Source organism: Mixophyes fleayi, chromosome 3 (genome assembly GCF_038048845.1).
Source record: "Mixophyes fleayi isolate aMixFle1 chromosome 3, aMixFle1.hap1, whole genome shotgun sequence".
Taxonomy (NCBI): domain Eukaryota; kingdom Metazoa; phylum Chordata; class Amphibia; order Anura; family Limnodynastidae; genus Mixophyes; species Mixophyes fleayi.
Genome location: NC_134404.1, coordinates 272,917,350 through 272,934,211, shown reverse-complemented (window position 1 = coordinate 272,934,211; position 16,862 = coordinate 272,917,350). Strand labels below are relative to the sequence as shown.

The 16,862-nt window shown below is 37.4% G+C and overlaps 1 protein-coding gene across 2 annotated transcripts in view; it reads right to left on the bottom strand.

The window, feature by feature from the left end:
• SHPRH (SNF2 histone linker PHD RING helicase) overlaps positions 1–16,862 on the bottom strand; it is an 83,249-nt gene that overhangs the window by 47,673 nt on the left and 18,714 nt on the right. For both annotated transcript variants that reach the window (XM_075203598.1, XM_075203597.1), the window contains exons 5-12: positions 15,781–15,859; positions 13,606–13,756; positions 8,366–8,447; positions 7,176–7,432; positions 4,972–5,601; positions 3,233–3,484; positions 1,467–1,545; positions 892–1,055 (exon numbers count right to left, since the gene is read on the bottom strand). In XM_075203598.1, the coding sequence (XP_075059699.1) occupies positions 892–1,055; positions 1,467–1,545; positions 3,233–3,484; positions 4,972–5,601; positions 7,176–7,432; positions 8,366–8,447; positions 13,606–13,756; positions 15,781–15,859 (1,694 nt within the window). The remainder of the gene's footprint in view (positions 1–891; positions 1,056–1,466; positions 1,546–3,232; positions 3,485–4,971; positions 5,602–7,175; positions 7,433–8,365; positions 8,448–13,605; positions 13,757–15,780; positions 15,860–16,862) is intronic.

Here is a 16,862-nt window from a genome sequence, read left to right as displayed (position 1 = left end):
GCTACAATTTTGCTACCAAATTTTTACTTCTACATTGTGGGTGCAAAATGTATCCTGGTGCCTACGAATGCACTTGGGATCATATTACCATTTTGTAACCTGCAAGTGTAACCAATGTCATTTTGCTTTACTCAGACATTTAATGACTGACTAAACATTCATTATAGAGAATTAGCAACAGTTACAACTTGGAGCTATAGGAAAGTATTGCACTACAACGCTGACAATTTTGAAAACAGACCACTAACCTTTTATTTTAGAATAGCAGAAACACCTCTGCAGCTTGTCTGTGTTTTACAAGTATCTTTCTTCAAAGTGTAGCTGTTACCTTCACACACAGTATACACATACAATGGATGCAGTCATTCTGTGGGATGCACCAATATTCAGAATAATGCAGCCCATAAATTAACATGGAAAGAATATGTGATGCCTGAGGCATGTAGTCACGGGTTGGGTACTTTATAACGATACTCTAAACGCAGACAGTACTATGTAGAAGTGTTTGTAAAAAAAACATTGTACAGCTGCCACCTCATTCCAGTACCCCCTTAACAGCGGTAATAATAGTGTTGCGTTTTAGAGTGATGTAATTTACTTCTGCCAAAATGAAGCTTAGTCGCAATGATTAAACATAATTTTTTAAAATAGTCACCGTTATACTTCTTACGTTCAATGACAGCTTTGGACTCATACTTCTGTTGTGAATATCAGCTTTGGAGTCATTATTACGTCATTAGTACTGTTGGTGTTTGGAGCATCAAAGAAAGTAAGTACCACCGGTAGTGACTGGTTCCTAGTGAGGCTGTGTTATTGTGAATACTGATTTATCCTTCAGAAGGGCTGCCTCAACCATGTAGAGTAAATTTTAGTTTAGAGACAAATTATTACCTGGTCAATAACATCCTTTTTTGCGGATCGCCACATAATTTTGGCAATAAGGCGATATAATGGCAGGGGATCCCTCCTGCAGTATGGCCTGTAAAGAAGCTGATCCCACCAGTGCTTGACCCAGTAAGGGTCCACTCCAAGGAATAACACTAGCCCAAATAAATCTGTTAATCAAGAAATAATGGATAAGGATTCACATAACAAATACTGTGCTATGTATCTGAACAGCAAAATTTTATTAGAGGTAGACAACACAGCACTAAAATTATACTTGCGGTTTCTTGCAAGCTTATGATTAAGGCTAAATCGCTTCTTATATGCAGAATATGCTGTGAATACTGGTCTCTATTAAGTGGCTATCTAACACAAACTATATAATTAAGGTCTGCATATTGCACTGGACGTAAGTTCGACCACTATGCATATATATAATCTGTTTAATAACTTGTTTGTAACAAAGTTTTTAAATATTTTAATGATTCACATTATTTCACATATTTACAAAATAAGTGATGTTATGACGTAAGCTGAGGCAAAACACAAAATTGTGTTAAAGAAAGGGAGAAACAAATTACCTTCTAAGCCCCTCTGTACTGGAGTACCACTCACACACAATCTATTCACCCCAGATAGACGCAGGGCCATTTCAGCAGCCTATTAAAAATAGCATGAAAATTCTTACATTGTTGCAGTAAAACAAGTTTATGTTATGCCAAACATGCTCAATGTTCAATTTGTACCCTGTTAACAACTATGCCCCTTATTACTGTAGCGTTCAATAATATACTCTTAACCAGGCTTGCATTGTAGCATTAAAAAAAGTGAAAAAACTACAGTTACCTAATATGGGAAATTTTATTCATGATTACATATCAACTGTACTATTATTGTAAAACCACAAATTCTATTTTCTTCTAATGAATAACAGAAGTAAAATAAAAGCAGCAGGATGGGTCAGACTTTCCCAAACAACAGCAGGGAATAAGATTTGCTATGCTTACTAGTTTTAAGAGATAAGAGAATATCCTGCAGCTCAGTGTAACACACTATTTCTGATATTACATGTCTTAGGTATATACAAGAGGTTTAAGAATACATAGAGAGCACAAAATATTTTAAAATATGATATCTGTTAGCAGATAGCTGTTTTTTTCTTTTTGTCTGAATTTGTTCTTTAAAAACATTTATGTGAACATTTCCACAGCTCCGGAGGGAGCAACATACTGAAGTTAGAAACCTTAAAAAACAGATACAAGTGGTCAGAAGCTGCACATAGAGATATGTGGTACCCCGAAAGAATGCCTAGATCATATGATTGTCCAGGCAGAGAAGGAAACCAAAATCATCGTGAACACCCTGGGTATGGGCTTCAGGCTGAATAGGAGTGCTTGAAACTGGAAGTGGTCCTTCCTGACTGTGAACAGTATGAACCTCTGATGCCCTTCCCATATAGGCATATCAAGGTGGGTTCCCTGAATATCTATGGACACCAGGAAATTCCCTGTCTGCATTTCTTGGAAAACAAGGAAAAAGTGACTCAATTTTTAATTTCTTCTGATTGAAAAAAAAAACATATTTTGCATTCCAGCTGACCTTTCTGGGCACGACAATTACAATTGAGTAGAAACCAGAAAGTCACAGCTGGAGTGATACTAGGGATTTAGCTTGGGATTCTAGAAGTAGCTGAATACAAACGTTAGAGAGTATGAGTGTGTTATGGGTAACAGGGTACCCATGTAATGAAGAAGTGAAATGCAGATGGTTCCTTGAACTCCAGAAAATATCCCCTAAACAGTATTACCAAAAGCCAGTAATCCTATTTGTGAGTTTTCCGAAACATTCCAAAATATGTGCAAACTCACTTCTACTGTTTGTGGTTGAGATGGCAGCCTTGGAATTTGCTCTCTTAACCAACCTAAAAGGTTTCCCTTTGCCTTTACAATGCACTCACCTGAGAGTTTATAATTACACTCGAAGGTAGGCTTGCGTTGAGCTACAAACAAATTTGAACATGTGTGGGAGGACAAGAAAAGATAGACGCAGAGCTAACCCGGATATGGGAAAAATGGATGTCAGCAGACAATTAAATCTCCTATCGGTAGGGTCTTTTAAAGACAGTGAATGGGATGGTTTCTCTTAATAGATAATTAATCATTTTTAAGACATTTAGGACACTTGAGCATGCACAGTTTCGGATTTAGAACAACACTGTAAATATATTTCATGCTGAACTAAAGCAATACAAACTCTAAAGATTGTTTTTACCCTAGAATACGGCTGCTCCAAGGATAACAAAAACATTGATTTGCTACTGAACAAAATTCTAGACTGGAATACTCACCTTTGCTGTTGTGCATTCCACCATTTGTGCTTCATCTAAGCAAATCCTCCACCACTCAACGGCAACAAGTGGACTAGGTATCGCCATGTATCGCTTTTGGTTCCGAAACTTCCGTCCATCTTTGCTATTACTATGGGGGATGTCAACATAATTTAGTTCAGTTCGCAGAACATCATAAGTGGTTATGACCACATCCTGCTCTGCCAACATCAGTGGTTGTAGGAAGCCGTGTTTCTTTACACCTTGATATACCTACACATAAGGTGAACAAATGTATTACTGACATAATATCTAATTACATACATACACACATGTAGAACATAATTACAGATCCATTTACTATGCAAGATGTATCTTGAACAAATTGCATTTAAAGTGCACCACTTTTTACAAAAACTCTCTTTAGTAAGTTTTCAATGTGTCATGATTAATCAAAAATGGTCTGTTACTGAACTTAGCATAGAATTTCTTACTGAATTAACCTGAACTCAAATAATTGCTTGATTGAATGGGTAGGGTACATAATTCCAACAGTGTAAATGTCGGCACTTAACCTGCCCACATGAGAATGTTGGCACGCTAAATGCTGACACTTGCATTGTGTTGACAGGTGGACAATGTTGTCAGTGTGGTTGGCGACATTCACAATGTTGCTAATCACAATGCCGACATTAAAAGAACAATGCTGCTGGTTCGGCAGCTATACCTGCCAACCACACTGACGACATTGTCTACCTGTCAACACAAACCAAGTGTCGACATTTAGCGTGCCGACATTTTCATGTCACCAGATTAAGTGCCAACATTTACACTGTCGGAATATTGACTGCTACCGGATGGAAAAGGCTTGATTTATAGCAAATTAATTAATTGAGCCAGGGTTAATTTTCAGAGGGGTTTTCTCTGTGCACTACACCATGTGCCTTGTCACTGTGCTTGCCATGGTAATCCAGAATCAAAAATTAATAATAGCAGTCTGAAGGAGAAAATATATTGAAAATAGTAAATAATAAGATTCTTCTTATATCATGCCAGTGGTTTAACCAAAAAAAAATCTGATTTGTTCATGGAATTGTTGCTTTAACAAATGATGTAGCATAATTTATAATGTCTAAACAAATGTCAAAGAAGGGATACAGTTTGAAATACAGTAGCTATTCCTTCATAATCTTTTAGTAATCAACAAGGGAGGCTGTAAAATAATAAGTGGCTTTTACTGGAATGATAGGTCAACCCGAAACATGCCAGCCATTCAGTTTTGAAAATATAATGCTAACTTCATATCCATAGCAAACATTTAATTGTAATGTATTGTACATAAATTTAACGTTTTTGAGAAAATCAACTTTAAAAACTGGGCTCCTCCATCTTTGCTATTTCCTCTAATAACATCTGACCCAATCATCAGCCTGAACTGAGAGCTGGCAGATCTTCTGCAGCTTAATTTCATAAAGCTTCTAAGGAAAATAGTAAGCTGTTCACAATCTCATTGATATTAATAAACCAACAAGAAAATCAGTAACTTCATATAGACATGTAAAAAGGTGAGTTTAGATTAAACTACATGACGGTAGTACTCTGTAAATTTAAGTTATGTTTTGTTAAATGTGTAGTTGTGTGTGACAGCTCTACTTGTGAATGCCCAAGCCTACTAGTGAATGTCCACGGCCATGATATATTGTTATACATCCTTTAACATACTGTAAAATATTTACTTCATAAGAGTAGAATATTCTCACCATAACCCGAAGGGAGGATGATCGCACATGCCGGTTAATTTCGTCAACCCACTGGTGGCAGATGGAGCTGGGGGAAATGATCAGGGTTGCTCCTGTAGGGACAGGTTTCATGGCCACAAGACAGTGTGGGCAATAGAAAGGTATGGTGCTCAAGTTCTCTCTTTTATAGTTTACACACTCTGCATGCTGCCAGAGATGGCACTGCAAGCACTGTACTCTGTCCTTGAGGTCAGGAAGCCGCAGTCCACCGCATATACATTCAAATCTGTAATCAGAGGTATTACATGGGAAGACAGGGCTGTACTGGCAGTCCTTTTCCTGAGAATGGAAGTTCACATCTTCTTTGTTTGTTCCTGAATTAGTAGAGCCAACCGAAGAAGTCCAGTCCATAGTGGTTGTAGATATCTCATCTGTCAAATGAGAAGTTGTCAAAATATCTGTCCTCTCTAAAATTCCAGTATTTGTAGCAGAGATGTGTAGCCGCTTTCCTGGCATGTCATCTCCGCTCAGTGCACAATAGTCGTGATCCTTTGACATGATATCTAGATCAGCACCAGTCTCAAAAGGCTCTTCATTGTTTTCCCTGAGTTGACTTACATTGTGTTGCAGCCTGCTGAAAGATCTTGATTTCTAGAAAAAGATTTAACAAGAAACAAACAAGAGTCAAATAAACTTCTCTGTATTAGGAAGTATGGGTTTGTAGTGAACAATTTTACTATAGTCAAGCAGTGCAGTAGTTGTGGTTTACAGCTAACTTAGCACTGCAGGGCTAAATATATAATTCAATAATTAAGAGAAAATTAAAATTATGATCAGGTTGGAAAATGGTGATCCCCTCATACCTCTCTCCCACTACAGAATGGAAATAAATCAATAATGTATGCATTTTACAACTCATTTAGCAAAGGGAGATAACTTTGAATAATAAATGTGTTCATTATTTTATTAAGTACTAATAAAGTTTGTTACAACCTCATGTAACACCCAGCAGACATCAGTCACAAACAGCTTCTTGCTTGAAATCAACAGTGCTTTATTGTTCAAATCACAATAAACAGCAAACTCTGCTCAAATGTTCCACGGCTTCCTGACACTAGCTAAGCCCACTAGTCGTATTTATCGTCCAGCTGCTATTCAGTATTGGATGCCCCACCCACCAGATCCCACAATCCTTTTATTCTCAACAAACACACCACAGCAATCACACCCATATCGTGCACCTATGTGTCTGTGGGAAAGATTAAGTGGAAATTTAAACCTGTCTGCAGCCTGTACCTGCAGACCCTTTGGGATTTTACCTATCCCTATGCAAGAGAGGTGTAGTAAATAACCCTTTGTCACATACCTTTGCTCTTAGCTTTCCCATACTTGGCAGAATGGATTCTTTTCTTAGCAAAAATGTCAGCATTATTATGCAGAGTCCCAGGTCTATGTTCCACCACAAAGCTGACAGGTTGTAACTCTAGGTAAAAACGTGTGACCCTGCAATCACCGCCTTACTGCTGTGCATCTATTGTGACGGAGCGTGGTCGGTAACCAGAATGAATGCTCTACCGAATAGGTAGTAGCGGAGTGCCTCTACTGCCCACTTAATTGTCAATCACTCCTGTTCTACCGTAAAATATCACGTTTCCCTTGGGAGGAGTTTACGGCTGAGGAAGAGAACCGGCCTCTCCTCATCCTTCATCCTCTGGGACACGTCCCGAAAGCATCTGTCTGGAGAAAGAACCTCTCGCTAAAATAAGGTTAGTAGCACCGTTGCAGTGCACATGGCTTCTTTCAAATCTTCCCAGGCAACATCCGACCAAATAAATTTATCCGGGTTGTACTTAATTCTGTCAATAGGCCTGCTCGGGTAGCGAACTTTTGGATAAACCGTCGGTATTAACAGATCAACCACAGGGAAGTCCGTAGCTGAGACTTCCTTTCTGGCGTAGGCCAATTCCTCATGACTTCTACCTTATCCACCTGGGGCTTACTTTACTCTGGGCGACCACACAACCCAGATATTTAGCCTCTGCCATGACTAGTGCACACTTAAGGGCATTCGCCGTAAGGCCTTGACGCCTTAATGTCTCCAAAACCGCCTTCCCTTTGGGAAGAAAAGGCTTGGTGTCTGTTGGCAAGATACTGGAGAAGCATAACTGTTAAACAGGATTGCTGGAGAATTTAAAATTAAAGCAAAAATTTCTATGGTATCTCACCAGTTTTTGTGGTTTTTCTCGAGTCATTTGTTCTTTATAATTCACCCCAAGTTTGAAAGACCCTTGAAGTCCACGCCCTTTAACCTTTTCCACTATTTTTTTAGAAAGCAATTTCTCCACAGTCTTTTTCAGAAGTCGATGGTTCCTCTCCATTTCGTAACTATACACAGAGTTCACATATTTAAGTATGCCAATTATGGACACATCTTTCTTCATGCTCTTTTCCTTAATTGCTGTCAGAACCATAACTCGTAAACCTGTAAAGGTAAAACAATCTTTCAAGCAATGAAACAAGAACAACCAGGAATGAAACATAGTATGAATACAGAAAAACACATTTACCTATGCAAAAAATTGTAAACCACACTGCACTCATTCATTGGCCAAGGGCATTTCAAGGTGCATAACCACTTCCCAGAATATCAATGTGTCTAGTTTAGTGGGTTTCTGGATCCACCTAAAAATGTGTGTGGTGGTTAAGAGTGAATATGTTGTTTAAAAATCTAATCTACTGCCACTTTAACCCCCCTCTCCATGCATTTAAACGTTTACATTTTTCTGACAAAGTAAAATCAGTTTAGGTTCTGACTTGTCTTAAATTATAGAGTAAGGGAACAGATGAACTGTACACAAATGTGCAATAGGACTCTGTAAAATATGTACAATTGAAACCATAGGATGAGATCCACGCTCTATCACCTCACAATGGTGTCTTTTTGTAAGAAGAATGCGCCAACCAAGCAAGCAGGAAACTACCACTCCTCAACCTCACTTAAAAAAACCTCATCCCACAAAACAAAATCTCATTTTTGCCTATGGTTGTAAAAGTAACCCCTCACTCAACTCCTGTCTTCAGGTGGTGTATCTTGGCCTGCAAATCCATGCAAAAACAGGTGCATTTATGTAAGAGTTGGTGAGACAGAGTAGCATTAACATTGCACTCTTGCACATTTCTAAATGGTCTAAGTGACTACAAACAGATAATAAAATGCATTCACTTTGCAGTGCATGATTATCAGTGATCACTCTGAGAATTACAAGTTTTTCTCTGTATGCCTAGGGCACGTATGTAATAGTTATTGAATGTTGTGGACCTACACATTAAATTAACATGTATATTTAAACAGCATAATTTTAAGTTCAACATATAGTAATTAACAGTTACTATACAGTGGAAATAAAATACTTACTAGGGTATGTTAATCTGCTGTCGACAGCCTTTCCTTTCTTTTTTCTGGGTGGAGGAGGTATAAAATAGTTTACGGTTTTACCCTATTAAAAAAAAATATATATAATAATAATAATTTCTGTACATTTTAGTAAAGTTCTGCATATCTTTATATGGATGTGAGAATATCTCTGCTAAATGTGAGACTTTTGATTGCACTTTGGTTATTGAAAAGCTCTTTTGATGTTCACACTGGCCCACCTTTATCATATTCTTTTTATGATTTACTTGAAAACTATAAAGTTTTTTGGGTAGGTACCAATTTGTTCTTTGTTGAAGCTATATCTACTGTATCCTCAAATACTTTCTTTTGGACACACATTTATGCTGTTTATCCTCCATGAGGTTCCATAGAAAGGAATCTGGTGCCTCCCAAGTTAATACAGTGAAAGATCAAATATGTGGAGACAGCACATTTCTTTCTATGGCCTTCGAGGAGCACAAACAAGATGCTCAAGTGAGAGAACTCCTGGACCCTGGACAAGCATAGCTGCAGAAAATGCACCACATCCAAGCAGTGAAGAGTTGTTTCATTCCCTTATAAGGGTAAAGATATAGCGACGGACTATGCAAATTGTAATCCTAAATTAATGCAACGGAAAACTTAAAACTAAAACAGAGGGTGAAACAGAATGATATTAATTGCAAAAGTTTAAATGAAAAAATACAAAACACTGGTTTAGTGCTCGTAAGAGCTTTACATTCCCTTTTGCATAATAAGAAAAGAGAAAGCAGAAGTCATGGCACTATAAATAGAGCTTTTTAACATGACAATAGTATAAATCCTTGACACAGGCTACGAGCAAGCAGCTACAGCTGTTTCTTAGGAAGGTGCTGCATCATTTTGCAATTTAGCTTTTAAAGACATTTTTAGAATATAAAAGGGACCATATTTATAGTAGACCTGACACTTTCCATTTTACACATCACGTAAATTACTGCTTAAGAAGACATTTTGCAATTCCCCATTATTTCTGGCTCATTCCGGATTGTCTCTTGAGCATGTTCTCAGCACAGGTATGTTATCTAGAATGTGAATTATCCATCTCTGTCTTTTTACCACTGTGTGAGTGCCCCTAGGAAGTTTGCGTATTTCTCCAAGATGTTCCATAATCTCAACTAAAGGCTTTATTGTGCCTACAACCTACTACAACACCCATCTTGAACCCAAATAAACCAGTGTTTTTAGTAAGGAGTAAATGTATAGGTTTTTAATTAATTTTCAATGGCTGACTAAAGCTGGGTACACACTACAGGGTTTTCATCCAATAATCGACTCAACCAGCCGACATACGACCGCTCGTTCAAAAGTCGGGTCAGTGTGTGTAGTGACACGATGGTCGAAAGTCTGCCCAAATGGACGATTGTCGCCTCATTTGGTTGGTCGTACCGTTATATATTTTCGTTCCAATCTCATTTCTGTTGTGCAGTGTGTATAAGTTTTCAACCGATCCACGAGAGTCAGTGCGAAATTACAATCATTGCTCACGACAACATGGCTGTAAAAAGTCGCTAACAGGACTGCCGTTCTTCCCTTTATCGTCCTAAACAAGGCTAGTGTGTATGCAGTCCATGGACTGAGCGATTGGGCCAGCGATCGAATGTAAAATCGATTGGCATAAAAAGTTGGTGAAAAATTCTGTATTGTGTACCCAGCTTAAGCTACTACTTTCCCATAATGCTGCTCTTTGGGGATCCAAAGGATAACAATGTATTAAAATAAGTGAGTCAAAGTTTTGAAGGTTTTAGAATTATAGGGAACATGTTTATGTACTATAACAAACCATTTACTACAGAGGATAGGTCCACTAATCTTTAGGAGGACACGGTTGGCCAGTTATCAGCAATGCAAATGCACAGCTTTTTCCAAGCTTTACTTGTCTAAACCCCTACCTAACAACTTGCTCTAATGAGTCACTTATAGAGAATCAAGTTTAGATTAGTCATTATAAACACACTGCCTTAAGCTGGCCACAAACAGCAATATCAAATTGGCACAATATCACCGCGTGTGGGCTCAAAACAATTGAATAGCCATTTGCATAATTTTTGGTACGCTCATAAATTCAGGAAATCTGAATTAATAGGCCCTCATGTGATCTGATTCATCAGAAACTGTTGTTTAAACCTCCAGGCAGGTTCAGACCATAAACCATTTATAACACTAGATAAAGGACATTGTTAAATATTTACTATGAAAAGCAACAAATAGCTATGTGGATTATAGTAGCTAGAAAGTCACTACTAATATACAGTATATCCCATGATTGACTGCCGCATGTCAGCTCAGTATCACCATCTACTGCAGGTCTTGCCAACCTTTGGCTTTCTAGATGTTGTGAAACTACAAGCCCCAACATGCTTTGCTAGTAGATAGCTGGTACTCATAGTTTTACAACACTTGGAGGGCAACAGCAGGGCCAGGCCTGATCTACTATACAGAACTCACTTTAATTGGGGCAGTACTTCTGATGTAAGACAGGCAAAGACTTATGAGAATGCAAAACAATATTAAAAGGAAAAGAGGTATTGGAATTAATGCTATAATCCTAAGCAAACTTTAGGTCACATAAATGTCACGGTTTCTTACTTTAAAATTATGGGAGACCTACTACTGACATTATGAAAGACTTGTCTCTACCACTAACACCCCTGGTCTAAAGCAGACAGGTGCACACACGATAAAGCTTCTGCCCCATTGTCTACCTTAACATCCCGACTAAGGGCCCCCCAGGTCAAAGATCCAGAAATTTAAAGACATATATTGTTTGTTCACTTTGATCAAATGTATCCAGCCAAAGGTAGCAAGTAAAATAAATAAAATGGTAAATTTTAGTTACTCGCTGTTTTACAGATTTGTAAATGCATAAGAATTATAGGGTCATTATTCCATATTAAACAAAATGTCCAAACTTAAAAGTGTAAATAAACAAAATGTCATGCTCTTGCCTTTACCTATATTCAAACTAAAATCATGTCACTCATAAATATCATGTAATAAAGTAGTAAAAGCAGCAATAGCCAATTACATTAAACAGCCACACGTTTCTGTACATGTTTTGGGAAGAAATTAAATACTATAGCTCACCAAGTAAACATTACTTGATCAATGGTATCCAGCCAAAGGTGGACTTTACACAGTAAGTAAAATATCTAATATGGCAATTTTTTGGTACTCCCTTTCTTTGACATATTTGTAGTCTTTGCAGGTTCACTGTGTTTCTACAAAATAAAAACCTTGCACAGCAGCTAGGTATCTCTAGGTGATATAATTTGCCCGATTAATTTCATTATCCTGACTCAGACTACCTAAGCCATAGACAACACCATCAGTGATATAAGTGATTGCTATTTTTTTGCAGTGACAAGCCAGGAAGACTGAGAAATAAAAGTGACAAAAGGTAAACAAATCTTATATTTAGCACATAGGGACATTTATAATCACCAGAAATGTATAATATTGTACTACTGCTATTCGTATTATTATCGTAACAATATTGCATATGTTTATCATCACTTCATTGTTATTACTTAACTAGTTAACATGGATGGAAATTTTAGGCTGAAACATTTTGGATGAGCTGCATTCACCTCTTTTGAAGCAGCATAAGTAACACTTCAAATACAGATTACTGAATTGTAATAAGAACATGCCGACAGTATAAACAAATGTGAACATTCTACAGATGCAAGAAAAAAGTGCATGATACATTCTTGATCTATCCAACGGTCACCTGTATGTTTCATGTACTGTAACTTAATTCTCTAGATGGATCAATGATCCCAATTCATAGGTGCGTTGACGCTGCTTTTACTGTACATTTGTGACTGGCAGCAGCACTAGCTAGCTGCTACATGTTGGCTGATAGCGGATCAACCCCTCCAGCTTATAGTACTGAAATCATTAGCCTCATAGCTATATTATATGAAGTTGTGGCAGTCTATTCACATTGACATTAACTGACATTTGGACTACTGTAGGAAAGAAGATTCCCAATCGATTTCTAAAAGTAGAAAACAATGATTGTTTGGATTTAATTTAATTTGTATTTAATCACAATTTAAATTGAACATTCAAGAATACCAATTATTAGTAATTGTCAAGGGACTATTGTCTTGTGTATATGACACTTCATTACATTATTATATTGTGTACAAATAGGGTATTATTATTATTATTCATTTTTATTTATAGGGCGCCACAAAGTATCCGTAGCGCCGTACAGGGACAAACAATGGCACAGTACAAGGTGAAACAGCACAGTACAAGTAACAGTAAGCACTATAACTCTGGGGGCTCAGGCACAGCATGAAAGAGAGGGAGGGAGGGGAAAAGTGAGTACAGGCAGGTAACTATGGCCCAAGAGGGTGGGCACGGATGACAGGTTGAGAGTCACTGAGGGGAGCGGAGAGAAGCGAGAGGAGACAGAGGGCAGAGGGACTGAGAGGAGGTGAGCTGAGTAGCTGGAGAGCGCAGTTAAAAGTGATGGAATCAGAAGGTAGGAGAGCCCTGCTCAAAGGAGCGAACAATCTAAAGGGAGGGGAAGACAGACAGACACATGGATGAGACGGAGAGACGAAAGGAAGGGGGAGAAGGGAAGAAGGGATGAGAAAGAGAGGTAGCCGACCGGTGGGAGTTTAGGCATGAGACTGGAAGGCTTTAAGGAAAAGGTGGGTTTTTAATGTTCGTTTGAAAGAGGACAGATTAGGGGAAGTTCTGATGGAGCGGGGGAGCTTGTTCCAATGGAGGGGAGCGGCGCGGGAGAAGTCTTGGATACGTGCGTGAGAGGAGGTAATCAGAGGGGAAGAGGGTAATGCAACTTTAGCATTTACTACTGACACTGTCAAGCCACATCGCTATGCTATCATGGGGTATAAGTAAAGACATTTGTCAGGTCTGCTGCAAGTGCTACAGTCTTTGAGATGGATGCTTCTTGAGATGTGCATGACCCAATATATGTACATAAATAAGTTTCCACCTGCGTCTTTCCGTATGTACAATAAGAGTAAAAAGGCGTCTACCACTAAATGAGCCCCATAATGAATACGGATAGAACCGATTCCCTCTTAGCACTATAGCCTATAACAAACCATATAATGCTGCAATGAATGCAAATATATCAATATAAAATCCCAAATCAAATGTGCTTCAGGTTTTCTTTTGAAATAGCTTTCATTTGTGTGACACAGAATGCGTATTACCTCAGGTAATGTCAGTAAGTCTGTTCTGAGATCTTTTCTTGGATGACAAAGGATCAAGCTTATAACTTCCACAGTCTTTCCAAGACCCATTTCATCTGCGAGAATACCCCCAGGCCAATCGTGACCGGCAGCAGGGCATTCTCGGATTATACTGGAAGACAGCATATGAGAACAAAAGATACACTGCATGAGTACTTGATTTGTGTTAAACTCAGTTATTTTCTATAAAAAAATAAATTACTTATATTAATACAATAGTAGCATTAAAAAGCCTAAATGAAAAGAAACCAATAAAAAAACGAACTACAAAATTAATCTCACTGTGTAAAAAAAGTATTTCTCTTATCCTTCACAAAATCTTTCTAGACATTCCATTAAAATAGCTTTGCTTTTTTTTTTTTTTTAAGGTGGCCAAATCAACTATTGCTTCTCCCTTTAAACACGTTAACATTCTTCCCCTCTCTGCACCTAGAAAACATGTCACATGCATGGAAAACAAATCACATATTACCTCCATGACAGACCAGATCTTTTCACTAAAGTATGGGCCACATGGCTATTTAGGGAAAATAGAAATACCCTTCTAAGGCCTTACACCTCCCCTTGAGTTCCTCTGTCTCACACCTTTCTTCTAATTTACCTAAATCCATTGATTTTATAGAACATGTTTCATGTGTTTTAGTTCCTGTAATCGCCAGCACCCACTAACTATCTGCGAATCCCACCCCCTTCCCTTCTCAACCTATCCCCCTCTTGTCCTTGTTTATATTTAGAAAAAATAAACCTTGTGCTTTATGTTCCTTTATTATTGTATCATTACACGAATAGTAACTGTGTAATTTGATGAAAATAGTCTTCATTTAAAAAAAGTATTTTCTAGTGCCTGCTTTAGACTAAATCCACTTACAGTTAAACATGTTGAAAAACAGTTTACATAGATTTTCTTATTTTAGAAAAATCTCCTGGGGCTGGCTGGCAGAGATGAACAACATGTACAAATAACATGTGGGTGATTAGGCTTGTCATAGGATGTGAGCAACACACTCAATGTACTTACAATGTCATCATCATCATCACCATTTGTTTATATAGCGCCACTGTTTCCGCAGCGCTGTACAGAGAAGACATTTGCAGCCCGAGTAGCTTATTTGTTCACAATTTATTGCTGGGGGATCCCTCATTGCCTCCTTTACAAAACCTGTCTAAAATTATGAACCTGCTGCCCTCTTGATCTGATGAGTAAATATGTTTATTACATTCTTTCCAAAAGCTATTTACCTTTTCAATCTAGCATCATAATTTTGCCTTATTTCCATTTTATTTAATATTAAATACCGTGGGTAAAAGGGAAGATATTTATCTTTTAAGATGAATACCTATCCATGGCCATGTTTCTAAATATTCCACATTTTACTGAATGTTGCTATTTTATCAGACTTTGCCTTCTGGGCTCTTAGAGATGTAAAGTACGTTCCAACATTGTTTGCTGACAATTAATAAGTTGAAAGTAAAAAAAAAAATATATAAATTTCTTATTCTATGGTCTTTCAATATTTATTATATAAGCACCAATCCACTGAGAAAACCTCTGATGAGGAACTTGTTAGATTCAATATTCTGAAGAAGGCTGCTATGTCTCAATATGTTCACCTCCACAATATTTACCTTCAATTATCGGAAACTTTACTAAAATAAATGGCACATGGCCATCACTTATCTTATAAGGAATGGAAGGGAGTATTGGGTTACTTATTCTCTTGCAGTTAAGGTATTGTTTGATAGAATATAGATGTCTTCAGAAGGCATATTGAACACCTTCCATTTACTCTTATCAACCTTTGTTTATAATGTTCTGTGTTTTTTCTTTATTGCTTTTTATATTATTGTAAATAAATAGTTCCAGGTCTTCCATCTTTGACCACTGAGAAGTATAACTTAACTACTTGGTCACATAGAAATTGTCCACACAAATTGACAGGCTTGGTTAGAATGCAATTTTTCACACACTCTGTGTTGTCTATGTAAGCTTGTTACTCCTGCATTCTGTGTAATGATTCTTGTACCTTTACTTTATATACATAGTACAGCATGTGTGGGATTTGTTTTGCCTTTTAAGTTTTAATGCTATAAAATGTAACAACGTAAAGAAAGCAATATCACAGGTAGGTAAATCACCTTCCAGAGAATGGGTTACAGTAGATTTTTACTCCATCCAACATGGTGACTTCTCTCCATAACGAATGCAGTGCATTTTCTATACAATAGGAAAAGAAATGCTGTGAAGTCTTAACAAACAAAGTTTTGTTTTACATAACAAAGTCTCACAGTTATACAAAGTTATTTTTTAGTCTCTTTAAGGACTTGAACCCATTGGTGGTGCTGATGTGGGTGTCACTCATTCCATTTGAAATGATGTGAATGGAATAAAAAGGAGCCTCAGCAGATTTTAAAAAAAATAGAATATTGACCATTATAGCTGCTGTATTAAGCATACCAAGTAGCAAATAGTCTCACACACACACAGATGGACAGATGCAGGGCACCATTTTAATTTTTTTTATAACAGGTTCTCTCACTCTCTGGGACATCAGACACATTTAATATTTACTTTCATCTGTTCAGCTAAACCCAGAGTAGTTTTATGTTTTAATAATTAGTAAAACATACTCAAAACAACTGGATGAGGTATTGTGAAACATACCCAGTGATCTGTACACTTTAGGAGGGCACAATACAATAGGGGAACATTTTTAAACATTTACTGTAACAAGATGGTAGCGATCAATAATCAATATTAAGAATAGAGATTCTTATATACAGACCAAAATACTGTATACTTTAAAATACTGAGATGGTTACGACATTTATATAATACAGGCATAGGATCTCTTATCCAGCTTGTCTTCTGACTAAGGGACTAAGGGATTTTTCTGTAATTTGAAGCACCAAGCCAAAAATATATTACATTAAACAATGACCCCACTGCCCAAGCAATACCCTTTCCTTAAACTGCTTAGCTGTGCTCCTCAGACTCATTGTAAGAGTAGATACATTAACATAAAACTGTGTATATGACATTATAACTGAACAGCAGCTATTACTTGCTGCAGTTTCAGAACAGATTTTAAATTCTATATGCACAAATCCTAATATATGGCCATGCAGAATCTGTGTCTACAAGCATTTTTTATTTTTAATAAAGGTGGATATCCAATTAATAACCTCCACCTCAAATATTAAACATGACAGGCAATATA